General features: G+C 41.8%; 2 protein-coding genes across 3 annotated transcripts in view; both read left to right on the top strand.

Moving 5' to 3' along the window:
* Positions 1–244: 244 nt before the first annotated feature.
* cep126 (centrosomal protein 126) lies at positions 245–16,941 on the top strand (the record flags this gene model as incomplete). The annotated part of the gene is made up of 13 exons (XM_083636673.1): positions 245–279; positions 565–672; positions 2,599–2,744; positions 6,245–6,356; positions 6,515–6,692; positions 9,770–9,913; positions 10,277–11,735; positions 12,383–12,538; positions 13,321–13,442; positions 13,803–13,860; positions 14,181–14,375; positions 15,801–15,865; positions 16,742–16,941. 13 exons carry the CDS (start codon positions 245–247, stop codon positions 16,823–16,825), a joined length of 2,862 nt encoding a protein of 953 aa, XP_083492799.1. The 3' UTR covers positions 16,826–16,941.
* Positions 16,942–23,349: 6,408 nt separating this feature from the next.
* yap1 (Yes1 associated transcriptional regulator) overlaps positions 23,350–27,161 on the top strand; it is a 31,050-nt gene continuing 27,238 nt past the window's right edge. For both annotated transcript variants that reach the window (XM_083637270.1, XM_083637269.1), the window contains exons 1-2: positions 23,350–24,007; positions 25,452–25,687. In XM_083637270.1, the coding sequence (XP_083493396.1) occupies positions 23,807–24,007; positions 25,452–25,687 (437 nt within the window). In that variant the 5' untranslated portion in view covers positions 23,350–23,806. The remainder of the gene's footprint in view (positions 24,008–25,451; positions 25,688–27,161) is intronic.

The raw sequence follows: 27,161 nt of genomic DNA, 5'->3' as shown, positions 1-27,161 counted from the left end.
AACTTTTCCAAATTACTTATTACTTTTTTTAACGGCTGACGAGGGTGTTGTCCCGTTGAAGAAGCAATTGATATGTGGACTCGAATGTTATCTCATTTGCAAGTAACGTTATATCTGCTGCATCCTGAAAATGGTTGAGTGAAGACAAGAGAAGGCAGTGGTAACGTTTCGTTAGCGTTAATTAGCTAATTAGCTAGCCAAGTTAGCTTTAGCTAGCAGCTGAAGCTGTATGTCTATTCCTAGAATGCAAGCTTTGAAGGACAACTTCTTCTACCACTCGTATCCTGCTGCTTGGTGTGTGTGTGTGTGTGTGTGTGTGTGTGTGTGTGTGTGTGTGTGTCAGTGTGTGTGTGTGTGTGTGCGTGCGTGCGCGCACGTGCGTGTGTGTGTGTGTGTAATATGGTAGCCTAATGTGTTTATAGTTAAATGACATATGGCTCAGAGTGTGGCCTGTATAATCCACAAGAACTTTGACATGTTTTATTCATTCAAGTTGAAGGTTGTGTTTAAGGGATATCCGCTCATTGCTACACTGCAGTTTCCTCCTTAGCTGTTCACCTGTAGACATGCCAGGCTCGGAGCTGATGATGAGCGACAGCTTCTGGTCGAGGAGCAGAGATCGTGCAGATCCCGCGCTCACAAGTTCTCCCTGGAAACCAACCGCCGCAGGAAGTCAGTTTGTTTCACTCTAATAACAATGCATTTTTACATTGTAAACAACAGGTCTGCATCCCCTATCACTTCACCCTACCGTCTTCATATTATAGCCTGCACCTGCCCAGAAAGTCTTCTTCCTGGAGGCAGAGAGAGAGAGACAGACCTGCTTATGGTTCTGGCTCTGGCTGGCACACCTTCGAGGAGAAGGGGCAGTGGTGGATGAGACATTCCGCAAGTCACGGTTGCGTTTGACAGGATTTAGTCATCTCTAGAGAGACCTGTAAATAGATCCGCGGGCCCAGGCGGTAACTGTGGGTCAGAGCCATATGAGGTTCAAATCACTTACAGATAAATAACCTTCTAAATCTGTGCAGAGGCTGAAAGCAGGAAAGGGGGTGGAGAGAGTGTGGGCTAATGCAAGGATGGTTGCAGTTTTATTGTATGATTGATTATCTGAGAGGCAATTTAGATTTCCATTCTTCTTCTTTAATGCTACGTGGGTGAAAAGCAGGTCCAAAGTTAAGACAACCTTATTTATTACATTAAGTTAATGATCCGTCAGCGATATACTTTTTATATACTGTATATGTAGTACTGTAAAACAAAAACTCAAAATCATACTTGTACCCACTCTGCAAAACAGAGGTGTGTTTGCTTAAAAAAGTGAGAATGATCTAGTGAGGTGAAAAGACTACCTCGGTGTTTATTATGGAACTTGTTTTCCATGTTTGTTCCTTCCCTTACAGAAAAAACACACGAGGTTCACATATGTCCACATGTTAAATGTCACATGTGAAAACATGTGGAACACATGTGAAACCCATGGGAAGCGTGTGGTTTTGGAACATTTTCACATGTGGAACACATGTTATCACATGTGATAACATGTTTTGCCACATGTTGTATAGCAACATGTTTTCCACATGTGGAAAACAACATTTACATGGGTTTCACATGTAAATCACATAGGTTTCACATGTAATCACATGGGAATTGACATGGGTTTCACACATTTCACATGTGAAAACGTTCCAAAACCACATGCTTCCCATGGGCAAAGCACATGTTTCACATGTGTTCCACATGTTTTCATGTGATATTTAACATGTTTTCACATGTGATCACATGTGAAATAGCACATGTGAAGTTCATGTGTTTTTTCTGTAAGGGTTGTTTTACAGCTGCATCACGAATAGCAACATGTTGCACTCATCAAACATTTAGGTGCTATTAAAGATCGTAAAGCAACACTGCCAGTAACCATCATACAGCCAGACCGACACTATGTCATTGCTTTTATACAACGTGCATGATTTTTACAATAGTATCAAACACTAAACAAGTACAAGCGGTGGGAGCGATGAAGTACAAGTTTGTAAATTGCAGTTAAAAGCACCTCTTGTTCAATCACAATGCGTTATTGCAAACAATTTAACAAGTGAGTTATTGCTCATCATGGTACAGAAACAGGTTTGCTAAAGGCTTGAGTTTAAGAGTGCTAAACATGTTATTTTATAAAATCCTAAACATTCTGTAGCAGTGGTCCATCAATCTTTTTTTCTTTCTTTTTTTAATCGCAAAAGGCATATATTGTTATTTTTATTACAGGTCTTAAGTTTCCATATGTGAGTGAATGATGCTCTTACACAAGCATCTTGGTGCCCTCGCAGCGGCTGCCTAGTTTTATTGGCCCCACTATCTGTTAAAAATGCCCATCACTCTTGTTGACCTGGATTGTCTTTTTTCCACCAATTTTTGATCTGATGCTGGATTAGTTTGAGCCTGGTTGGCATCATTATTGACTTCCCTTTGCCTTTAACTTATTAATGACTGACACACCTCGCAGAATGGACTCGGGTTTCCTGATCTAAAACGTGGTCACTCTAGCCCTGATCAATTAGATTGTGCCTTAATTAGCGCGCTGGCCTGCTTGTGCCGCAGGGCTCTGGAGGAAAGGCGGAGGCAGTGGGATGTGCAGGAGCAGCGGCTGAGAGAGAACATCCTGCAGCAGCGCAGGCAGCGTGTGCAGGACGCCACCGAACGCTTCCAAAGAGCCCATCTACCTCCTTCTCAGAGAAGAAGACAATGTTAGTGTCACACACACACACACACACACGCACGCACACACACGCACACATGCACACACGCTTCTTTGAGCTGAGAAATAACACACAATGGTCTCGAAATGCTACCATCACACGTTTGGGTGTCCCAGAAAATAAGAATCGCGATTTTTATCTTCCACGATTCTGAATCAATTCACAACTCCCAATGATCTATTTTTTTATTACTTCAACTTATTTTTCTTGAAGTCACTGAGAGCTGAGAAATACTAAGAAGTTTGTATTTGTGCAAGTTTAGCATGAATCTCATCAGAAATGGGAAAGTTCGACCTGAACAAATTATCGCTAAATTTAAAGAAATTTGATTGATTGATTGATTGATAACTTTATTGATTCAATAAGAGCAGAATTGTGCAAGACAATACAACAAAAATATTGATCAAAAGGAATAAAACACAATAAAGCCCAAGGGCTTGTTTCCATTGTGGTCCTTTGTATCCCTTACAGAAAAAACACACGAGGTTCACATATGTCCACATGTTTCACCACATGTGGCACATGTGGTGAAACATGTGGACACATGTTAAATGTCACATGTGAAAACATGTGGAACACATGTGAAACCCATGGGAAGCGTGTGGTTTTGGAACATTTTCACATGTGGAACACATGTTATCACATGTGATAACATGTTTTGCCACATGTTGTATAGCAACATGTTTTCCACATGTGGAAAACAACATTTACATGGGTTTCACATGTAAATCACATAGGTTTCACATGTAATCACATGGGAATTGACATGGGTTTCACACATTTCACATGTGAAAACGTTCCAAAACCACATGCTTCCCATGGGCAAAGCACATGTTTCACATGTGTTCCACATGTTTTCATGTGATATTTAACATGTTTTCACATGTGATCACATGTGAAATAGCACATGTGAAGTTCATGTGTTTTTTCTGTAAGGGATGGGACAAGTGGAGTGAATATGTGTGCAGGTATGAGCGCGTGTGTGTGTAGAATAAACCAAGTTTATGTTATTTGGTAAAAGAAGGATCCACTTGAATACCCCAGTCGTAGTAAATATCGATAATGTTGATCTAGAAAGAGTTTTTGAGAACATTTTTTGGGGGATAATCTTGGACCACAACTTATGTTGGAAACCACACGTTAAGTTTGTATGCTCTAAAATGTCGAGAAATATTGGAGTCCTAGGTAAAACTAAACACTTTCTGAACCTGAAATCACTGTACATGCTGTACTGCTCTCTTATTTTACCCATCCTGAATTATTGTGTGGAAGTCTGGGGGAATACCTATAAAAGTACCCTTCATACATTATGCACACTTAAAAAAAAAAAGCAATAAGGATTGTTCATAAGGTAGGTTATTTGGAACACACTAATGCACTATTTATAAAGTCAAATGCATTGAAACGGATGGATTTTATTGATTACAAAACCGCACTAATTATGTTCAAAGCGAGGAACAATCTACTTCCTGGTAATATTCAAAAAATGTTTGCAGACAGAGAAGGATGCTATGATTTAAGAGGTAAATATAATTTGAAACAGCCGTGTGCTCGCACTACTCTTAAGCGCATGTGTATTACAGTCTATGGGGTGACTCTTTGGAACAGACTGGATGACAGGATCAAACAAAGTGCTAATATCTCCATTTTCAAATCCAAGTTAAAAAAATATTTAATCAAGAAATACATTGAGTAGCTCGAATTTTTGTTGTTTTTTGGCAATGTCCTTTTTTCTTCCTGGCAGAGTATTACTGTGTTAGTGGTGGGTGTGTGTGCCTGGTCTGATGTGTATTCTGTACATTAATACAGGGCCGGCGCCATTATGAAATGATTGATCGTTTTTTTTTTTTTTTAACATAGGATATATACCCGCTATGCCTATTTCTGGACTTTTTAACCATAATAACCTCTGAAAAGCACAATAACAACACAAGAAAGACTACTACTCAAAATAAAATAAAACATTTATTTCACAGCAGCAGATTAAGGCATTAATAGAGCAGAGCTTTGTATAACGTGAAATGCGGGACCTGTCTGGAGCACTCTGAACATAATATGTATGTCTATATGAAAAGTCATAGAATAAACAATTGCTGCAAAAATCGACAAAAAAATAAACAAAATAATAGCCAGTCAGTGCCAGGTTAATTAAATTAAAGAAATAAAGTGATCAGATGCGTTGTCTCCATCTTTCTGCTCATGGCATGCTGTGTGCTTGGGTGCAGCTGATTTCTCTCTCTCTGTGCTCTGTGTGTGTGTGTGTGTGTGTGTGTGTGTGTGTGTGTGTGTGTGTGTGTGTGTGTGTGTGTGTGTGTGTGTGTGTGTTTAATCACGTCATGCTCACTACAACATGCAGTGAGGTTCAAATTTAATAAATAGCTACATCTCTGACACCTTGTGACAACCAAAGCACAGCAAATAGCGCTTCATTGCCAATTCTGAAACAACAGAGCTATGTTTATAGGGGGTAGCCTACATCAACTTAAACTGATCAAATTTGATGAAGACTGCAGAAACAGCAGCCGAAACATGTCAGGTACAAACATTGCCTAACTGGCCTTTATAGATGAACTATTCGGAAAAAAAAGAAAAAAAAATTAAGTGAGGGGGCAGAAAATTGAACTGAGGGTGCAAAGCCCCCTTTTGCCCCCTCGTGGCACCGGGCCCGCATTAATATACATATATGTAGAAAAGTTATGGTATGTGTAATGAATTATAGTGTTGTATATGGTATATGTTGTAATATACATTATGTATAGAATTGTTGTGTACATTGTATATATTCTTATATGCATTGGTACAACACAAGTTAATATCAAATCATTGGGTTATTGGGGTAATATTGGAATGTATTATTAGGAATAAGTATTGATAGGGATATGTGGGTTGATTTATGATATTGTGTGTGTATGGGTAAGTTTGTATACGTATGTGTATATATATATACATATATATGTATGTATGTATGTATGTGTATACATGAACATTGAATGATACATAAATCATTCATAATTTGTTTATGAATGATTTGGGGGCAGGACTCGATAAGCCTAGGCTTCTTCCGGACCCTTTTCACACAGTTCGCCTTTTCTTTATGTTGGAGTTTACGTATTTTCCTTTTGCTGAAGTCTATTGGACTGTTATGTTTACTGGTTTTTTCATTTTATCTATTGTTTTAACTGTTTGAAATAAATCGTTTCAATCAATCAATCAGTCTGATGATAAAACTTTTTCAAATACAAAAAACTAGTCTTATACACTTTATTTTGCTTTCATGCCATCATTTGCACCTTTCTTAGCAGTTACAATGTAGCCCACAGTGGACTGGAGTAGATCATCCTCAAAATCCCCCTATGTACTGAATCGAGAATTGATTTTGAATCTGGAAATCATTTTGAATTGAATCGTGAATCGGATTGTGAGATATCCAAAGATTCACTTCACACCCCTACTGTATGCTATAAATCTTCCCCTTTATGATGTTTCAGCTTTTAGAAAGAACATTCCAAATATTGAAGATGCACTTAATCAGATTCAAGGCAGCTTGAGTTCATACAGCCGGCAGTCCTCTTTCCTGTCCAGCAACTCCAACTTTAGCAGGTAAAAATAGTAAATTCCTTGTTAACATGGATGAAATTAAGATGTGGGATTCAGACTTTTTTTTAATATGTTTTATGTATTGCCTTTTACAGCAACTGGAGGAGAAAAAAAACGTTGATTTATCTGTATATTTTCCCGTTCTTTCCATAAAAACAAAGGAGCCGCACTCCCTCTCCGAAGCCTCCCACGTCATCAAGATCCTCCCACCGCCGGGTGCTGTCCGCTGTGGAGGCTTACACCAAACTGCTTCAGGAGCACAGCAAGAGCGGTCAGCAGCTTTTCTTCAGCGAGATCCAAGACGCACAGGAGAAGCAACGAGACACTCATGGTCCTCAGGTAGGAGAAGGAACGAGACACTCGCGGTCCTCAGGTAGGTTACTTGAGCTAAATGTGCACTAAGACAAAAGGATGTAGTTTCCCTCTGAACTCGGTGTAGTGCAGAGTATTGATCTGGGGCGAGCAATATAAACCAAGGCTTATACTGATATATCTTTAACCTCTTCCCCCCTAGCGGGCCCGCCGGCGGGCTGAGCCCTTGTCATCTCTCACAAATGACTCTCTACAGCAGCCTAGGAAGCAGGCAGCGAGACATACAGTACACCAAAATGTCAGGAAGAAACGTGGCTACAAGACTCTGACAAGCATTTGTATTCAAACGAAAAATAATTCCAACCCCAAGCAACAATATCACCATGTAGCAAAAACAAGAAAACCGTGCATGCCTGCGCTTATGTGGTGATTTGTTTTTGCGAGTGAATCTTTTCTCTCCAAACGAGGCGGCTTTGGATAGCTAAGGCTCTGCTCTTTCCAAAGAGGTATAGCTCGTCTCTGAGAGATGAAAACTCACTCAGTAGGCTGTCAAAGAACAGCAAAAAAGTTTTAACGTTTTACAGATAAAACTACAAGTTATGTCTTACCTTTGCTGTTTTCAAATCAAAAGTTGTGTTTGACTTCATAAAAACGCTACTAATTGCTACTCCTAATGCCTCTTCATCATCTTAAAGTGTTGTTTTTTTACAGTCATCGTGTTTACAAAGCCATATGGAGGATTTTACATGGAGTGGTCATCTTCACAGAATAGACGAGCTTTGGGTTCAGTCGACAGCATTTCCTGGAAAACGGTCTGACATAAATTCTTTCAGTTTACGTCGATTCTATTGGCTCTGACGCTTCCATAGAGGTGTCAATCATCGAAATCGGCCAATGGGGTCCCGAGATATCCCTCTGCGTAACGTCCCAAGCTTTGCCTGCAATTTCAAGAGGCTTTTCTGATGCATTTCACACAGTAAAAATACAGATATAAGGCTTGAGAGTTATCCAAACCATAACGCATATTAACTGAGTACCTATAGTGATATGTAAGTAGGAGAAAAAAAAGGTATTTCAGTGTTCTACCATAGAAAAGTCAAATGGCACCCATGATACCCAAATTGTGCCCAGATCATGTCCGCCTGGGCCTACATGTAGTAAATCATCTGTACAATTGCTCTGGTTCACTTTCTAAGGATTTCCTTTGATACAAGCACTCATAAGATATTAGTCTACTGCTCCATAGAATAATTTGGCTACCAACCCATGATTTTCAGGTGCTTTTCATCCAAAATAGTGTTGTTTTTTTTGGGCGGAGCTTGAATTTTTAATTTTTTGCCATGTTCTAACTGATTTTACTCTGATACAGTACATTTGTAATTAATTCTGACACTTTTACAGCAATCTCACAGGTGTTGGCTAGCTTTTGAAAAAAATAATTTTCAGAAAATACCCTGTAGTTGTGGAGATATACTCAATTCAGTTCAGGCATGTCATTTTCGGCAGGTGAGCTGAAAAATGGGCTTAGGGGTTAACAGGTTAATCTTTCCACCCTCATCCAACTTGACTAGGTCTGATTAGTTCTCAGCTCTGAATTATTCTCATTTTTTTCATCCTACACATGACCTACAGGGGGCAGCGCATGAGCACCAGGAACGCCCCTCCTGGCTGCCCGATAGATTTATGGATTAGAATTATAAGAGAGAAATCTGTTATTTATTTCTTTGTTTATGTTAAAGTTGCAGCACCGTCCTCACTGAGTGGAGCAGTTAACTCTGCTGGTAATAAATAATAATATTATGGTGCTTTAATGATCCCTGCAGGTAGAAATGTGATATCTTGTATAATGTGTATGACGCCATAGCAAATATGCAATGAAGGCCATGAGCCCCATTTTGAAACTTGTACCAACTGTGTGACTAGACATCCACTGAACTACCAGAACACCTCAAAGGCACTGAATGTCTGCATGAAATCCTGTATAATATGTGTAATACCCCTTTATCACACCTGACTTCACTCCCAACCTTGTACACAAGATTGTCCCATTCACCGCAGACGCAGGGCAGACCCGTACATGTGACTGCACTGCCTTAATCATCACTTATATGGGCTGTCACCTTATAATGTCATCAGAAGCAGATATGTTTACATTCTGTGCTGTTTAGCAAGGCAGACAAGAAGACGACGGTTCAGACACTGTTCTGTGAAGCTGCTCTGTTCTGTTGTTGCAGCTGTAAGGTCTCAGCTTTATAAACCAGCACCTTATATAGTGCGCTTTTTTACCTAACACTCGTGCCAGAAACAACAAGCCATGAAGTGTGGCTTTATGGCACAGACTAAGCACTGAACGTTCACACCAAGCCGACCAGAGTTTGATCCAGACCCTGATCTCGATCAGGTTTTTCTTCCTGGTCTGCTTACTGACAGTATTTTCTCGGGTTGCTAGTCCAATGTAAAAGGGGCATGATAGTACATGATCTACAATTCAGCAAGTGTACATAGCAACTATAAAACCAGCTATTTTGTCATATTTTCAAATGGTAGAATTTTGAATGTGAGCATTAAAAATGTTATGGTGCTTAACATCAATTGGATAAAAAAAGTAATTTAAAGTAGTTTAACACCCGATTGTGTCAGAAGGGAAAAATGTAACATTTGGTAGGGAACTTACTGTATCACCTTGAAGAAATTTTAACAAATAGAGCTGCCAAACTCTTTTGTTCTGTGGCATTCAGTGCACTGTTGGGGGGGAAATGAAAAGGGGCATGAGGTAAAGTGTAATCCTAGCCTTGAATTTGCCTGCCAAGACGTGTTGAGCATCACCAGAGCAAACAAGGACCCTTTTACAGAGATGACTAGTGCATCAGAGTACACTAGGACACTCAAATTCTCTCTCTCTCTCTCTCTCTCTCTCTCTCTCTCTCTCTCTCTCTCTCTCTCTCTCTCTCTCTCTCTCTCTCTCTCTCTCTCTCTCTCTCTCATACACAGAAACAGTATGTCACTCGTTTTGTTTGTGCTGGCCACCTCCATATATATGGAAAATGTAATGCATATTATTGTTTGCTGCTACTCCTCACCACTCTTTTGTCTTCATATTTTAGGAGCAGCATGTGTATCATCTCGGTCATTCTGAAAGCCTGTCAAGTCTGGACAGCTTGGAGAATGAGGACCTCGGCCACGGCACAGTACATCCACAATGTTCCTATTCAGAGGAGCCCCAGCCACTCCAGAGAAGCCAAAATGATGTTTGTCCATCATCTGACCTAATGTCTTCCTCGGCGGCGATGCTTCTTGCTGATAACTTACCCCAGCCGGGAAGGATGCATGACGCTAAGCCCCAAAAAGAAGAGGTGTATGGAGGGCTAAACAATAGGACGCACAACCCTTCTCAAGCCACATGGGGGTTAGCATCTATTGAGCAAACTCCTAAAATGGAAACCCCACCCCCTCTGGGCAACTGCAGTCTGTTAACTCTTTGTGAAGTTATTGATGCAGAGCACTATCGGGAAAGCTACCCACTAAACAGTCCCAATGACAAAATGACAGTGGCTACAAATAACAAAGTTGGTCCAGGACACACAGCGCTTGAATTTTCTCGTCTCAAACAGGAGGTGCAGTTTGATATCAGACACAATGACAGACGTGCAAAACATCCATCAGCTACAGAAATCCTTTTGCCTGCTAAAAAGGGAAACCCCAAAGATGTTTTGTTTGAGGCTCTCCCAAAGCCTAATACTTTCTTGAAAGATGACAGCACAGATAATGCCCCATATGAAGAAACTACCCAGCCAACAGGAAGAGAAAACAGCTATCTGTCATCCCAGAAAAAGTCTAGTGATGCCATAAACAACCTCAACAAGGTTTCAAACTCCGAATCCAAAATTGAGATGTCTGTGAGCGCAGGATCACTGCAACAAGCATGCTTGTCTAACATCAAATCAGACACTCCTAAATGCCTTAAGTGTCCTGAGGAGGAAGCACAAAGATTAGCTCTATCAGCGGGGATATCTCATTCAAATTCCAAAATATGTGAAGTCCAATTCATTAAAGGAATCCTTAAAAAGCAGTCCAAATATGGGTCCGGAGATGCTACATCTGCGTATGGCTCAGGACACTTGATTTTTGCAAAACAAGTAGCCTTCACGATTAGAGATAGCGTTGAATTGACGAGGGCAAAAGCCAGGGATGTGGAGGGCAACAACAGTGTAAAAAAAAAATTACGCTGGTTTGACGAAGTACATTTGGAAACTGAGGACAAGGAGCAGAATATAAACATCAGGAAACAGATGAAAGGCAGATCTTCCAATCCATCTCAGTCAAAGAGCAGCCTAGAAGACCACCAGCTGAGTCTGGCTTCGGTCTCAGGGGCTTCCGGGCCTGGACCTGCCGTGACCCCTCCGGCCTCCACTGGTTATCACTTTACAAAGCAAGCGTGGGCAGATGTCGGGGTTCAAGTAAGCCTGCCCCCCGAGCCAGGAGAGAGCAACACCAGGACGGCTGGCCCCAAGGTCCCAAGGAGAGCGTGCTCCGCCCGGGTCGGAGCGGGTCCTGTTTCCTCGCGCGCCAGAAAGGGCACCGTGGTGCGACCTCAATCTGCCACAGAGGTCAGTCAGATCGCCAAGAGCCAGGGGAAGATCATGGTCCCTCGCCCACCTCCCAGGACGGAAACCGCAGATGAAAACACAGGGGACAAGACGGCATACGTCATCAAGACTCCTTACAACAGCCTGGATCAGGCCGGCGTGAACTGTAAACAAGCTGTGCCCGTAGAGCAGGCCTTGCACAAGGACAACTCAAAGGGCTTTTTGGCACCTTACACACATCATGTAATCAGAACAGATCATAGTGTTATGTATACACCACTGCCACCCTCGTATAACTGCCCCATGTCGGAGGGCAGCAGCAAAGTCACGCCTACCTCAGGTCATCAGGAGACTCAGGGCTGTGGTGGGAGGAGAGGGCTGATGGGGTTCAGTGAAAAAGGCCTCTGTTTAGATTGCACTCCCACAGACGAGGAGATCTCACAGCTCTGGCATGGTGTGCGCTCTGCCTTAGCCACCAAGGACGGTAATGTATATTTTGGCTGACAGCCCCTTGCAGCTTAGGCCTAGTCCCTGTGTCTGTTGCCTGCAGGGATGTGTCATTTAGACTTTTGTGCACTTTCTCTGCAGTTTATTTCTTAGCATTAGCTATGCAACCTCACATTTCAAGTCAGTTGTTTAATGATTGGCTTCTTTTTTCCAAAATTGTCCCTCTTATCCTGTTCAATCTTTATCCTTGGTACATTACAAGCCCAGTGACCCCTCAAATCAATCAATGTCTTTCTTTCTTTTTACCACGAACTGTGTTCACACCTTGTCATAGATGAAGGAAAATGCAATGAATGGACTGTATGCTCTTTGTGTGTCTGCCCATTTGGAAAGTTGTCTGAGATTCTTAAGAGATAATCTTTCTCCAGAAAGCTGTTTTTCATCAATTGCATTGATATGCCATGTGTTCTTTGGCCCCTCGTACTTACCACTCTTTATGAGAGTACTGTTTTGTTGAAATAGATCTATATAATAACAGAGGTACTGTTCTTTTTTGCTTCATCTTATGTTCTGGTGTTGAAAAGTCCAAAGTTTTGGTGAGATACGTGGCGAAAGGGAAACGAGTAACTTCTGGAAAGTGAATGCTTGGAACATTCTAACTTTTTTTTAATACAATTGACTTAGGTGACCCTCGAAACTTCCTGACTCACAATGGCCCGTTGTCTGCCTTGCCTCAAGCCCGTGCCAATCTCTCCCATGTTACCATCAACGGTGATAGTCTTATCAGTGGTGTCAAAGCTGTGACAAGAATGGGCGGCTTCTTTCTCTCCCCTTCCAATGGTGAGATCAAACGCTGTATCTAAACCATGATTTTCTCATTGCATAAAAGAATACTATTTAGAATGTGTGACTACTTAACGCTTCAGCCTGTATTTCAGCACTACTTAGAAATATGGCACCCCTTAACAGTGCTTACACACATAAGGTGAGCTGTGTGATATAGTGGACATACTGTGTATATTGCACTTATTTGATACATATCGAAACTGTGATTTGGCTTGCAGTGTCATTTTAAAGGGACAAAGAGAAACCCCTAACAAAACAGAAAAGAGTTCTGTCCCAAAATGAAATTTGGAACTAAAACCCACGTCTTTATTAGAATAACAAAATAAATATAAAGTGTCAAACACTGAGTTGTGTACAGCATATCGGAAAAATAAATGAATAAAAAGCTTTACAATATAGATATCATGTTCCTGCATATTGCTTATTCAAGTCGCAAACTGAACTAATTTTTTGCGAGGCAATGAATGGATTTTGCTGAGCCGGCACATCCTCCCTTTATTACAGCGGATTGTCTTTCAGGATGTTTGTTTTGCTTCGTTTATTTTGCAGCACTTTGCATCTCTGTTAAGAAAAGCGTTACACCTTGCAGTTCTTATTTAACAAGCTCAACAACAATATCCCTTGTTGTTTTCAGTCAGCTTTACTGGAGACTAAAGGATTTGTAATGTATCTTCTGTTAGAGGACCATGGGCTCCTGGGCCTCACCGTGCACTACTTACAATTCAAACCACTGTTGTTTCTGTGTGATATCAATAGAAGTCAATCTCTGCTTTCAGTGAGGAACCTGGTGAGACGGCCGGCCCTGGAGAGCGGTGTCAGGAGGAAAGGCGGTGTGGTGGAGCCAAGCAGACAGCTGGCTCCTGGCTGGGGGAGCAGACGCTTTCCTCTGCCCTCTCAGGTACGTGCATGCAGCAGCCGTGGGGGGAGGCACGGACAGAGCACAGTTCCTACACATCGCTAAAGGGTGCGTTAGAACTTGCTGAATCGGTTTCGCAATCCCCTTTCCACGCCGGTCAAATCCAGCAGACGCCACGATTTAGGCTTTTCAAGACCAGGCTTTCAGGATAGACTCGAGTCTCCAGTGTTTCGCAAAAAGGTGCCCGCTGCGCTGACTCATGCTTTTGTTTGCAGCTCGTTTTGTTTGTCCATGCGTTTAAGCTGTATGCCTGTCAGACATTTAGCAGTGTACTGTATTAATGTTAATCTGAATGACTTCACCTTTATGTTGTGCTTTGAATTTGCTTTGCCAACAAACCAGGCCACAGATCCAGCTAGACCTTTCTCCAGTACTTATGAGCTGCCACTTCCATGTGAAGGTATTTTATGTGCATTGTGTGTGGGTTTCTGTCATGACAGAAGGAAACATTTTACATGTCATCTTAAAAATCAACAATGACTCTTGCATGCCAGAAAATAATCCTTCCAAGTTTTTAAGAGTAATGTGAAAGGATAACTAATTTTCTCATTACAAACATCTATCACCATAGCATGCTTGATAATTTCAACAGTAAAGGACTTAAACATGTGAAAATTAAGGTTTGTTTGAGTTTTCGTACAGCTGCATTTTACACAAATGTACAAAAACAGAAAAATTCAGAAGTAATGCCTCGGACATGCTTAACCCCTCCGCTCGCAGGCTTGGAGAGCACGGCACAGTTTCACCTGGCAGAAATGCATGCTGAAGGCCTGCTGGAAGAAAGGGATATTATGGTTGCTATGGAGACGGCCCAAACACAGAGGGCTGGAGCACTGCAGCAGGGACTCACCACCATCTCCCTGGAGGAGCAGAAAATCCTCCTCTCCCTGGACAGACTCAACCACCAGCTGCATTGTGAGCACCTCGCATAGGCCACAACTCATCAACTTGATTGTAGTTAGCAGAGGTGGGGACTCGAGTCTGTTACGAACCGGCCCGCAACACAAAAGTTCCCCCACTCTTCCCACTCCCAAGAATGGACAGCCAGAACCAAGATCCAAAGTTCACAAGCAGTTTATTTTCACTTCAGAGAGAATGCCAACACAACAAACAAAACCCCAACCTTACCTACCAAAAGAAAAGGATGGGTTAAACCAAAAGACAAAACACTTACCTAACTCCTAAACAAAGAAACAGGAGAAAAGGCTATGAAAACAAACTGGGCTTCTCTCTCCTACATACTGCTACTTGTAGGTAGATAAATAGTAACAGTGCACAAGTTACAATTTCACAATGTCTCAATTACACAAAAGTTAAAAACTACAAAGCACAAGGTTCAGCATGGTGGCCTCCATTGTTGGAAGTGAGAGAGCAAGGGGCGGCAAGATGGCATCAGCTGGCTTAAATGATCTCCACCAGCCAATCAGTCATCAGCAGCCCCATCACCTGACCAGGCCAATCAGGGTGGACACCACCTGCATCTCATTTCTCAATCACACACACTGAACCACACTGCAATACACACTGACACTGAGGAGGAAAGGATTGGTGTTAACATATGACAACCAAACATATGACCCCGGGTCATAACAAGTCACATGACTTGGACTCAACTCGCAATTTTGTGCTCAACTCACAATCTTGATGGGCCTTTTTCACAGTGGCCATTTTGTATGGAAAAGGCAGGGTGAACACAGGTGCAAGGAAAACATTAATGGGGTTTTCCAACTTCCAATGAGTTGGAAACCCTCATTTATGTTTTGCTTGCACCTGTGTTTACCCTGCCTTTTTGACACAAAATGATCACTGTGAAAAAGGCCTATTGCTTGAGACTTGATTTGATGCATGAAGAGAAGACTTGACCTGACTTGGGTTTTGGTGACTTGGGCCTTGACTTGCACTTTGATGACTTGAGAAGGTTGCTAAAGTCTTGACGGAAGACTTCAGAATCTTCTTGTGTTTGTGCAAATGACTTAGATTGAAAGTGATGAGATTTGTTCCACCAGACGACTGAATTTAAATTCCATTTTTGGCATCTGAATTTGTATGAAATGATTGCATTTATTGAAGTTGAAACTGATTATAAAAATCAAAGTCATGGTGCACTTACCTTACCTTACTTAAGTTTTTATCCCATTGAAAAGTCCTAGATACTTAGTTTTCTTAAAGATATGAAATTGATACTGGACTCTGATTGACTTGACTTGGTGTTCTACATTTAGACTTGGGACTTGACTTGGGACTTGTGCATCAAGATTTAAGACTGGAGCAAAGCTGACTTGGTGACAGCACTATTCTGGTTAATATGTCAGTACTGCTGCCTCTCTTATTCCTGTGCAGGTGTTCAGGAGCATGTTGGGGGTAGCGCTGCAGTGCGTGGCCTTGTACACATCGATGCGCCCGCTGTAAGTATGACGTTCTAGGCAGTGTTTCATAACCTTCAACTGCAGGTTGCAACCCCAAGTGGGTTCACCTGGAACTCAAATGGGGTTGCCTGAAACAATAATATTTATTATCATAATAATTATATATATACAGTGTGTGTGTATATATATATATATATATATATATATATATATATATATATATATATATATATCAGAATTCTGAGGGAAAGTCTAATGTAAAAATTCTGAGATTAAAGTCAGAATTCTCAGATCAAAATCAGAATTCTGAGGGGGGGAATGTCCGCATACGGTTACATGTGACATGGCCAGGCCAGGCCACTCACTGAACAGCAGGCCAGGCGCCGCCTACTGGTTTACTAGTGGTTTTATTACTTTATTCAGGGTTAAAGTGTGTGCATCTCATTGTAAAATTGGACTTGGCCCAAATTGGGCTTCAAACGGCCCAAATTGGGCTTCAAACGGCCCAAATCGGGCTTCAAATGACCCAATTTGGGCTTCAAACGGCCAAAATCTGGCTTCAAACGGCCCAAATTGGGCTTCAAACGGCCCAAATTGAGCTTCAAACGGCCCAAATTTTTCGCCGCCGCCCTTCGGACGCCGGCACGCACGTCGGCCCGTATCGGCCTGGCCTGCTTGGTATCTAATGCCCGGCCTGAATTATGATCCCAGTCCGCCCCTGTGTGACATCATTGATGATGTCACTGATGATATTACCCATGTACTGAAATTTGAATGTCTGGGGTCCCTAGATTTTTGTGATGTCAAAGTGGGGTCACAAGCCAAAAAAAGGTTGCTTAAGGGAATCGTTGCTTGTCTTGACATTTGAGGTGACTTTGACGCATTCTTTTCCTCACCTTCTTCGAATGTTTTCAGATGAGAGAAGGGAAGGCTACGATCCATCACAGGCACCGCACATTCTCAGCTGACAGCCGCTCTCGAAACCAGAGGAAATTCTGAACCCAGGCCTGTACGGTTCACAGCAGCCGTCACTTCCATCTGACCTGTGGTATACTGTACGAACAAGCACTTTATGACCCTCTAAAAGGGATGCAGCCTCTTTTGAAACACTTAGTCTCTAACTATATATCTAATGTGCCTGCTGCCAGAGTAACACCAAGCTCTGGAGATGATTGCAGTTATTAGATTAGAGAAGATCCCTAGTTTGAGTTTAAACAAAAATGGAGATCAAATTTAAGTTTAAGTTATTGAGTTTGTTTTTGTATTTACGCCATCTGCTTGAGCAAGAACACGTTGAAATTTTGAATGTGTAACACAGTGACATCAATTCACCTTGTACTTGTGCATACATAAAATAAATTTTTGTTTAGCTTTTTGTTACCTACTTACAATTAAGCAATTACATTTTAAGTGCCTACTGAAATTACATGTTTTTTATTTTATTTCATTTTATTTCATTAATTAAAATGCCTGTCTTGAAAAAAGATGATACTTTATTGCAGCAGTAGGTCTACCAAAAAGATATGACTTCATAATGCTTGCTAACGTGAATTGGATTGAATGCTCTGGACCAGTGGTTCCCAACCTTTTTTCTCTTATGTACCCCTTGAGCTGTTTTGCCATCCCAGCAGTACCACCTCACTCATGCATGTCGATGATTCTCCTAAATTTGTTCTATTAAACTAATATTAAACTTTTAGTCAGCATCTCTAACAAATCTGATTATTGAATGGAAATAATTTGAATGACTCCCATTTAATACAATTCTTCCCATTTCAATTGGGGAAGAATAATCAGTTTTACCAAGACGGGCCAATGAAATTACTTGGAATATTGTTTTTGATCATTTTGGAAATAAATTGTAATCCCCAATCTTTCCAAGTACCCCCTGCAAGCTGCTAAAGTACCCCTAGGGGTACACGTACCCCTGGTTGGGAGACACTGCTCTGGACTGTGTGGTGTGTTTTGCACTTTCTCTTGTACAAAGATCCAAACAAGTACTTCCACTTTTTGATTTGTATATCTTGATGCGACCCCTATAACTAAATAATAACATTAAATACATCTACTTCACAGTCAGGAATTGATGCTTTTTTTTTGTATTTGGTTTCCCCATCGATATATATTTTTGTATAGTCTATGATTAATATATTTCAGCGCTCTTGAGCGAGACTGTAATTTGATGTCAGCATGGAAACTATTGGGGATTGATAATTAACTATACAGTTCTTTCATTAATATACTGATGAGCTGATTGGATTCTGTCCCTGTCTTATCATTTCCTCAGCCATCTGTAACACAGTCAATGAATGGACTGGGAGAAGGAAGCATTTACAGAGAGAGAGAGATGTCGCAATGCCAAAGGTGTGTTTGCTTGTCTTTGATGGTTGTAAAAAGGAAGCTTATGTCTTGTGCACTAGACTCAACCTACTGGCTCAACAAGGTGATGGTGTCAATCTCTGCCAGATGGTTTCCTGCCTTCTGCTGCAACGCACCCTCTTCTATGACTCTTGTTTCTACGTCACTTAGAAGGCTTTAAATAGCAGCATTATTGATAAGATGCTGAAATGATTTTGATTTTAGCTGTAGGCTGTTGTGTGGAAGAAGATAATCTTATATATGTTGCTGTATCTCCCTCCCCAACAAGAGGTTTTACCAGGGGGGGAGGTTAGTGTGAATCCAGTTGCCCCTCCCTCAGCAGCGTGTCTGGTTTTGCCCCTCAGTCAGCCTGCTAGGACCTGTTCCAAGCTCATTTAAGTGTCAGGGCTCTCAAATGTGAAGAACCTTTTTTTTTCTTTTTTTTAACTTCAGGTTTCTGGTTCTTTGCATGTGTAAATTCTGAGTATTTCAACAAAGAGCTGGAGACAATAACGTGTGTGTGTGTGTGTGTGTGTGTGTGTGTGTGTGCGCGTGCATGCGTGTGTGTGTGTGTGTGTGTGTGTGTGTGTGTGTGTGTTTTCGCCATGCAGAGTCATGCACCATCTCCTCACTCTTACACCACAAGTGCTCAGCTTTCCTGTGTGATGCCTGCAGCGGCATGAGACCAGCTGTGTGAAATGATCTGTCCTCCACTATGGACAAAAGGACAAAAGATGTCCACTGTGGTTATTTGAGGAGGGACGTGACTGTCACTTCTCTGAGCCAGTGGGCATGAGGTGACTGCAGAAAAAAAAAAAAACACTCACCCTTTATTTGGATAGTCCACTGCTGATATATGCAACTTACAATCAAGTAGCTATAATGTGTCAGTTAAAAGCCTATTGAGTTTCAGGTGATGCCAGAGTGTGAAAAGTAATCAATATTCAATGTCTGGGTTAGGTATAATCTTACGGCTTTATCCTAAATATGTGTGTGTGATTTCTCAAAAGATCCCAATTAGAGACCTGACCTGATGCCAATAGATGTTTTTAACAAACAAATTTCAATGCACTGTAGCCTACTTTAGTTTCTATATTATATTATATTATATTATATTATATTGGTGTAACCTACTTTAGGCCGGCCCTCAGATCTTACCTTTAGGCTACTACAGTTCATGTTGGGAGCAGAGTCATCATACAATAGTGAGCTTAATTATATTTAAGCCTTAACCCGCCCAACTCCCAGAAACTCAAAAAGAAAGGGCAAGAGGAGTATTGAACACAAGACAAGACATCTTCGGAGCTGCAAGTTTAAGCTTGTGCTGCTGTGTGTGTGTGTGTGTGTGTGTGTGTGTGTGAGAGAGAGAGAGTGAGTGAGTGTGTGCGTGCGTGCGTGACCGCTCATTGTTTATTATGATGACCTACCCAAATCCTGTAGGGGGCGCTCATGCTCCCATCTGCACAGACTGTAGAAACTGTGCGTCACAGACCCACCCGAGCCTTTTAAAACAGAGAGTTTCCTCACATTACAGGAATTCACTCTGATGCAGTGACATAGGCTACAAGCAGTGGTCCAACCAGACTGCGTCGCCTCAGACAGATGAAGAGATGTTGACCAAATTGGCCCATTCTGCTAAGTGGGTGGTCCCCTCCGGCTGCAGGCTGCAGGCAGGGCCACTGCAGTCCATCTATTTAATGCGTGTGAGTGCGTTAAATGACTACTTTCAGCCAAACAATGGACATCTCCTGACCGGCTGCATGTGTGTGCGAGTAATGTTTCATTCACATAGGTCAAAACAGAACACAAGTCATGAAGGCTACTGTGCAGATAGTAGACAGCTCCTTGACAATTATGCTATTATATTAACTATAGTAATCCATAGCCTAATACATTTAGGAAGGGCACATTGAAAATATCAAAGCAAAAATATAAATCCCTATAGTGATATGAGTTTAAAAATACAGTTTAATATCTGAGTACCCCCCCCACACACACACACACACACACACACACACAAACTGGAAGTCCATATAGGAATATTAGGCTATTGAATGTTTAGGAAGGACAGGCATATTTTACACTAGTTTTTGCTCAGCTTGGTTGTTTAAAAAGTGCTGCAGTGAGGCGACTATAGGCTAAATAAAAGTTAACAAACTGAAAGGAATAGGCTAAAAATCAAGGGTTCCCAAACTTAAAGTGATAATGAAACATTTCTGTTTCGTTCTCATTGGCGACACTATGGCGATGATGAGCGGTAATTGCAGGTGGGATCCAAACAGTGTTGCATAATGTGATGTTAGTCCGTTTGTTCGGCCATAGAAACCACCTGTAATGCTAGCAGAGACCAGAAAAAAGTAGCTTGTTATCCTACTGCACACAAGAGTTGTCAGGAACCTCCAGTAACGTTAGTTACTAAAGTAACGGTATTGAAGAGCAAGTCTATTGCGTTAGCTCTGCCTACCCTCTCTGGGGTGTCTCCACTGACACCCAGTTCATAAATGCTGCAATAGCCTATTATGAAAATGCAAAGGCTTCCATCAATGGGCCATAGGCTCAATCACCATTGTGTTAACTCAGTCTGTGATAGATAGTGACTTAACCGACATTTATTTACATGAAAATCCTTTGAGATTATAACTTTAGGAATGCCATGGGCCACTTTGAAATCTGAAAATCTTCCAGGGCCCACTAAACCCTTTAATCACAGCTCTGATCAACACACGCGAATCGACTAAGATGATGTATTTCCCTATTAAGTTATATATTTTTTATTTCATTAAGTCACTAAATGGATAAAAAAAATCTAGTTGAATCGTGGATTAACATCTGACGCGAGCAGAAACACAGCAAGAGGCTGGGTATGTAATGTGACTGACTGGCAGACTGAGCACACATGAACACAGCCCTTTAATCTGTTCATCAGGCCTTTACAGTGTCTGCGGGGATTTAATAGGGCTTCATAATCATTCATTCGCTCAGTGTATGTAGCCTATGGGAAAGGAGTTGAGACAGAGCCTCTATATCCAAAGAGACTGGATCTTGACAAAATGATTTCTCAATGGAACGAGGGGCCTCATTTGCATAACAATTGTGGGAACTGCATGGATCTACTTTTCAGCAGCACTGTAAAAAAAACATGCATATTGATGAGACAACTCCAAGTGTGGTTTGTGGTTTGCAATTGTTTATATTCTAAATATGACAATAGTAGGCTATTAAAAAGAAGAGGAAAAAAGAAAAAGTTAAATTATACATAATAGATACTAATTTAACTGTGGTTTGTTGTTGAAATTATCTACAGATGAAAGTTTAGATCACTCCACCCAATCTACCCTATTGCCATATAATGACAAAAAAGAAAAGAATTGGGCGTCGGGGTAGTGTAGTGGTAAATTCCTTGCCTACCAACACGTGGGTCGCAGGTTTGCACCCCCATGTTACCTCCGGCTTGGTCGGGCGTCCATACAGGCACGATTGGCTGTGTCTGCGGGTGGGAAGCCGGAATGAGGGTATGTGTCCTGGTCCTCCTCTGGTCGGTCGGGGCGCCTGTTCGGGGCGGAAGGGAACTGGTGGGAATAGCGTGATCCTCCCACGTGTTACGTCCTGCCAGTGAAGCTCCCCGCTGTAAAGTGAAAAGAAGCGACTGGCAACTGCACATGTATTAGAGGGAGCATGTGTGTGTCTACGACTCTTCCCAGATCGGCAGAAGGGGGGGGCACCGACCGGGGCAGCAGGGGGAATTGGCCAAGTACAATTGGGGAGAAAATGGGGGGGAATCAGAAAAGAAGAAAAAAAGAAAAAAAATTATATATAAAAAGTGAGAAAGTACTGTATGTAAACAATCAAACAAATAAATAACAATGTACAGAGAAATAAGGGTGATGTTTTTAAGTTATACTGAACAATAATATAGCCTACTGTATAGGCTATGTACACCATTCTCAAATGTTCTAACAATTTCTAACCAGTTATTTGTTTTATTTTTATTTTAATCCATAATCTAAAAAGTAACTTCTAGACTTAAAATAAATGAATTTATTTAAGAAAGCATCTGTTGAAGGAATTGGTTTTGTCTTGTTATGTTTGCGTGATTGGAGTTATGATGCTGCTCGGACTTATAAATATTCACGTTTGTGTATTTGTTTTACCCTTAAAAAAATCTGTGTGGGTATATGAGGGATCAGCCGAGCAGCATTTTGGTAACAAACCGCGTCGCGTCACTGGGTGGCAACGGCACTGGAACCCTATGGAGCGTAAGCTTTGAGAAGGTCGAGTGTCTGACTCTAGCCGGCTGACTCTATTTAAATTTTTAAAACACAACTTTAACACGACATGCATATATTATAGCCTACATCAAAGTCTTGAGTTACTTCTGCTCTCACTCAGATTGTCAAAATATAAGCAATGTGATGTATAGTTTTTGAGATATGAATGTTTGTTTGGCACAACTCATACTAATAACTGCCGCGCGGTTCTGCATTTCTGGATGGCAAGTGACATCACGCTGATTCGTCCTATAGGAGTTCAACAAATAGGCTAAATATTGAAATACTATAAAAAAAAAAAAAACCTAATTTGACCATTCTGTGCTGCAAATGGAATAGACCTTCCCAAAGCGGGGTCCCAGGATCTGCAGGGGCCCTGGATGGATTCAAGAGGTCCACAGCAAAATGGAATAGTTTAATTAAAATATAATTCACTAGAAATTATCGCCGTTAATGCATAAGCTTGCCTTTTCCACACACACACAAAAAAGGTAATCCTGTCTGGACTCTGCTGGGGTCAACACTGTCAAATGGGTCTGTCTGTCTGGGGTTTGTAACATGATGAATGCCTGACACAGTTCTGTAGGCCTACTATTTCGGTTCAAATAACAAACAACAAATGTATACTGTCAGATGTGGATCTTTTGGACAAAATCCGATCAAATTGGTGGGGGGGAGGGTCACGGTCTGATGTGGATCTATCTATCTATCTGGGAGGTCCCGACAGCAGGAAAGTTTGGGGGCCCCCAGGCTGCACTGACTGTACCTTTAAAGACTCTTGTCCCAATTAAAGTCAAGCTCCGCCCCTGGAGCACACATCCCATGAGTCATAAAGTTTGATGTCCTGCCCAAAGTTTAGACCGGAGTAAAGCAAAACTTTTTCGAGAAAGTGAGTTGCTGCGATTTGTAGCGTACTGCGTACACTATGAATCCTTTTAAGAAGAGTCAGTAACAGGCCAAACCAGGCATAAACTGGGACTTTTCCAGGCAACTGTTTTTTCTTTCTTTTGTGGGGCTGCGTCTGCCTTTCTTTTTTTCTTTTGGAAAGTTGGGGCCAGACTACAACATTGGTTACAGTGTGGAGTAGATCTGCGCTTTGTTACATTCAGTATGCTCCCAAGAAACGAAGGGAAAACGCTTTCTTTGGCTACAGATTTCGACAGCTAACACACTTTGGAAGAGGGGGAAAAGCAGCAGTCGGCTACTGTAGAATGACTCGGGACAAATATTACTGATCGGCGTCGAGATTTCCAGTTTTCCTGCTGCGTAAAAGTTTGGGATTTGGTTTGAACGCCGATTCTTTTGACTTCACATTACAGTTTCGGACAGGTAAAGTTCGCAGACTTTTGGGATAATGGATCCGAGCCAGCATAACCCTCCTGTGGGACACCAGATCGTCCATGTCCGGGGCGACTCTGAGACCGACCTGGAGGCGCTTTTCAACGCCGTGATGAACCCGAAAAACACCATCTTACCCCCCTCCGTACCCATGAGGCTGAGGAAGCTGCCAGACTCCTTCTTCAAACCTCCAGAACCAAAGTCCCATTCCAGACAAGTAAGGCCGCCCTGTCTCTCCTCCTATCCCCCTGTCTGTCCCCATCCCCAAGAACCACCAGCATATTCCCATAGGAACGTAGTGCGTCTCTGCTACTCACCAGTGACTTTATAGTGTACTTAATCCTGATCACTTTATGGTCTAGGTTTTTGTTTGCCCTTATACTATCACATAATATTCTCATTGGGTGACGGGTGTTGCTGTGATTTTTGTACAGTCACCTCATAACTATTGTAGAACTAGGGTAGGCTACTGTCTATTTCCTTTTCGTAAGGGTTGTTTTTGCAAGTTATAAAACTTGTTCTCATAATCCTCTTGGTGCATAACACTGTTTACTACAATGTATTTCATTACAAGTCGCCAAACACTTCAAAAATATATAAATAACATGGCACTGCAAAAATATAGGGCCTATGCTTGGAAGTTAGAATAAACACACTCTTAAAGGCCATATTTGTTAGGCCAATAGGCTACTAATAAACTGATCCTATAGCAATACAGAATAATGTTTTTTTTTTTTTTTTGACCAGCATGATGGAAATAAACATGAAGAATCTGTAGAAGTCAAGAAGCTTTAAATTCAATAAATCATATGATGGCTGAATTTGTCCTATTTATCCCCCCCCCCCTCCCAAGTTAACTGTTGCTTATGATCCCTCTCTGGAGTTTTGTCAACACCGCGCATGCGCCGTTGCTCAGCGGCACAGACGTGTCGGAGTCTGCGCACTGTGCAGTCACACACAGGCCCAGGACCCCCTCTGCCTACACTCACACTTAGGCCTACAGTACACAGTCACCATGAACACAGCTTCCTCACAGAAATAAAGCACTCAAAACCTTACAGATCATCATCTGTTTTAATCTGTGTAATATAATTTGCAGAACCCCCTAAACAAAAATCACTAATATTCGTATAGGGATTTAGGGTACAGTATCCTATAGCCTAATCTGGTGTGTCCTATAGTGTGTCCGCTAACTCCTATAGGGACTTGTTGCAACCTAACTTATTTATAGCCTATACTGAGTTTATTATAGTGACATTATCATATTTTATGGTATTTTCATCTCCTCTAATATCACTAGGATATACTGTTCATATAAGGGCTTCTAGTTTTGCTGTGACATTTGGATACAATCCTTTCGAACCGTATAAGCATTTATTATAGTCTTGTTTCATGAAGGAAACTGAAACGAAGTGAAGTTTTAGGCTTGCTCGATTCTTGTTTGGAAACTCTTCATCAATGGCCTGTGTTCTGCAACGAATACAAAGGCCTACGTAAGTTTCTCCTTTTAATCATATAAGATGAAATGAGATTAACTTGAATGGTCCTCTGTGGAAAAGTGGGTTATTTTTGTATCTACTTACAGACTCATGCTGTTGTGAATCCATACCGCCTGTCCTACATCTCCTGTCTGTCTCCCCCCCCCCCCCCCCTCCCCACAGACCAGCACTGATGCAGGGACAGCCGGGGCACTCACCCCTCACCACGTCCGGGCGCACTCGTCCCCCGCCTCACTCCAGTTGGGAGCCGTGTCCCCCGGGTCCCTGTCAGGCATGGTCCCAGCAGGTGCCTCCCCTCAACACCTCCGGCAGTCCTCGTATGAGATCCCCGACGACGTGCCCCTGCCCCCGGGCTGGGAGATGGCCAAGACCCCCTCGGGCCAGAGATACTTCCTGAAGTAAGTGTGCTGCATGCAGCCGTGTCAAGTCAACGCTGTTTCTTCTTGCCTTACACAGCGGCAATGCGACATGCTTTCTGTGTTTTCTTAACACCCCTAAAAAATGACTCGAGGGCCACACTGAGAGGATGGGGGCCCAGTTGCCGATCCTGTCTTAGACCAAAACATGCCAATTTGAATCTTTGAATTTCACCAACCAGGACCATGACAGTCAAGACTATGACAGTCATTGGAAAAGCAAGACCATGACAGTCAATGAAAAGTATTTTATTAATAATAATAATAATAATAATAATAATAATGCATTTTATTTAAAAGCGCCTTTCAGGTCACTCAAGGACACTTTACAGGGTTAAAATCAGATGCCATGATTTTAAGACCATGACAGTCATTGAAAAGTCTTTGAATTTGATGTCCAAATGAGTGTGGGAACCCTGCTTACATTTCAGGTTCTTGTTATCGTCTTTCGGGATGTTGCAGAGTCAAGGAGTTTAATTGTAATATTTACACTCAGCGACAAGGACTGCAGTCAGAGCCACATTAGTCGAGTCTCTGAGTCAATTCCAAGACCATATTCGGTTGAGTTTGAATCGAGATCCGGTCCAAAGTGATTTAAAACCAAGTCGGGAGCGAGACCAAAGCAATTTGAGTCCCATTCAAGGCCAAGACCAAAACAGGCAATAAACTGTGTACATATCTTTCCAAATGTGAAAAACAATGCTTAAGGAGTTTATGAAGGATCAACTGAGTTTGAGTTTTTATTAGGATCTCTTTTAGCCAAAGGCTACTGTTCCAAGAGTCCTGAAACATTACAACATACAATGCATCATATCAAAAATACAATAAGACATAACAACAACATACGCCACAACATACAACTGAGATGTAGCGGGTCTGTTGAAGCACTCTACTAAACCCTTCAACAGCCAACTTATCAATGCATAGGAATTGACCAATCAATGCATAGACAGTTGAGGATCATTACGTCCACAGGTTGAAATCCCTTAATTTTATTTCTATTTTGGGGGAATAAGTTGAACAAAACATCTATGAAATTATCAATTAAAAAAAGGGCAGGAAAAAGTTGAGTGAATATCCAATAGTGGCCGAGACCAAGACAAGTCCTAGTGAAAACAGGCACGAGACCGAGAAGAGTCCAACAAGTAGGAAAGTGGTCTCGAGACCGGACTCGAGACAAAGACCGGACTCAAGTACTACAGCCCTGCTCAGTGTACTTTATGCTGACAATAATTAGCAAATCTGCTACAGTGCATAATAGTGGCCAGTGTGCTCAAAAAGAGTCAATACTTAAATTGTAGGTTATTAAATTTGGTGGCCTCTGCAAACAAGAGGACTCCTCTGAGGGACTGCTGCTGTATTTGGTGTTCCTTTTTCTTGGGCTCAGGTTTCAATAGAAACAATGGCCCACTGTAGCTGCCCCAGACAGCAGAGGACAGGACCGCTCTGCAAAACT

Source organism: Poromitra crassiceps (genome assembly GCF_964638095.1).
Source record: "Poromitra crassiceps genome assembly, chromosome: 5".
In the NCBI taxonomy this organism is placed as follows: Eukaryota; Metazoa; Chordata; class Actinopteri; order Beryciformes; family Melamphaidae; genus Poromitra; species Poromitra crassiceps.
Note: the sequence above shows the minus strand (reverse complement) of the source record. Positions and strands in the feature narration are given on the sequence as shown.